Source organism: Macaca thibetana, chromosome X (assembly GCF_024542745.1).
Source record: "Macaca thibetana thibetana isolate TM-01 chromosome X, ASM2454274v1, whole genome shotgun sequence".
NCBI lineage: Eukaryota > Metazoa > Chordata > Mammalia > Primates > Cercopithecidae > Macaca > Macaca thibetana.
In genome coordinates this window covers 96510926-96512435 of record NC_065598.1, presented here as the reverse complement: position 1 = coordinate 96512435, position 1510 = coordinate 96510926, and the positions used below count along the sequence as shown (strand labels likewise).

General features: G+C 41.7%; 1 protein-coding gene across 1 annotated transcript; it reads right to left on the bottom strand.

Moving 5' to 3' along the window:
* Positions 1-217: 217 nt before the first annotated feature.
* LOC126945714 (thymosin beta-4-like) lies at positions 218-852 on the bottom strand. Its single transcript, XM_050775842.1, has one exon. It carries the CDS (start codon positions 772-774, stop codon positions 640-642), a length of 135 nt encoding a protein of 44 aa, XP_050631799.1. The 5' UTR covers positions 775-852; the 3' UTR covers positions 218-639.
* Between the last annotated feature and the right edge of the window lie 658 nt (positions 853-1510).

Below are 1510 nucleotides of genomic sequence, written 5' to 3'. Positions count from 1 at the left end.
ACTAAATTTTTATTTAATCTGTGTGAGCAGAAAACTTCCAGGTCAAATCAATAAAAGTCTAACCCAAATCATAAAAGCAGAGAATCATGGTCCCTCAATCAATTCTCAGACTTGAGCCAGTTTACAAACCCAGAATCCCTTGAATGAAGGGGAGGCTGGGTCTCCTCAAGGAAAAACCCTGGTACACTACTGAAAATGTATACTGGTGGGTTTTTTTTTTGTTTTGTTTTTTTAAACTTTTTATTTGCATATTTAAAAAATTGTGCATTCTGATAATTAAAATCATTTGAACAACAACAAAAAAATGGCACTCTGATTAAACTGCATTATAGCCTGCAGGACACCTTGGACCAGCTTGGTTTTACTCTAGATTTCACTGTCGTCCCAACCCTACTTCTTCCACCCCACTTCTTCCTTCACCAACATGCAAGTTCTTTCCTTCCCTGCCAGCCAGATAGACAGATGGGAAAGGCAGGCGCGGCCTTCGTTGTCAGTAGTTCTTTGATGTGAAAGGGGCAGCACAGTCATTTAAACTTGATCCAACTTCTTTGCATCTTACAAAGTTAAACAGCTAAAAGAAGTAAAATAAGAAGGCAATGCTTGTGGAATGTACAGTGCATATTGGCGGCACACGCCTCATTACGATTCGCCTGCTTGCTTCTCCTGTTCAATCGTTTCTTTGGAAGGCAGTGGATTTTTCTCTTGCATCTCTGTCTTCTTCAGTTTCGACTTATCGAATTTCTCGATCTCAGTCATATCGGGTTTGTCAAACATGGTTGTGGAGGAAAAGCGGAGCGAGGCACACAAAAACGAGCGAAGTCTGGTCTGCGCAGTGGCCACTACCAAGTTGTCCGAAAATGTATACTGTTAATCTTTGTCCCAGCCTCCTCCAAGGGGATCTGTGGCCTTTTACAGGAGTAACTGTGCATTGGAGGGAAAAATCAGATCTTTCAGGGAGTACTTGTTCTAAACTGACATTGATTCCAGGAGACCTGGAACATCACTATGGCCGTACACTCAGAGTAGGAGCTTATGGAGGTCAGGTTACCAATGGAGTTTTAGCTTAAGTCCAACTTACAGTGGGTTCACTGGGACCCCAAATGCATCCTGCAGTTATTTCCCTAGTTCCAAGGTGCATAATTGGAATTGACATACTTAGCAGCTGGCAGAATTCCCACAATGGTTCCCTTACTATGGAGAGTGGGATATTATGGTGGGAAAGGTCAAATGGAAGCCATTAGAGGCATTCTACTTAGGAAAATAGTAAATCAAATGCAATACTTCATTTCTGGGGGAATTGCAGAAATTAGTACCACCATCAAGTACTTGAAAGATGCAAAGGTGGTGATTCCTACCACATACCTACTCAACTCTCCTATTTGGCCTGTGTAGAAGACAGATAGATCTTGGAGAATGACAGTGGATTATTGTAAGCTTAATCAAGTGATGACTCCAATTGCAGCTGCTGTACCAGATGTGGTTTCATTGCTTGAGCAAATTAACACATCTT

Coding starts and splice junctions, on each gene's coding strand:
- LOC126945714 (XM_050775842.1), bottom strand. CDS start 774: ATGTTTGACAAACCCGATATGACTGAGATCGAGAAATTCGATAAGTCG.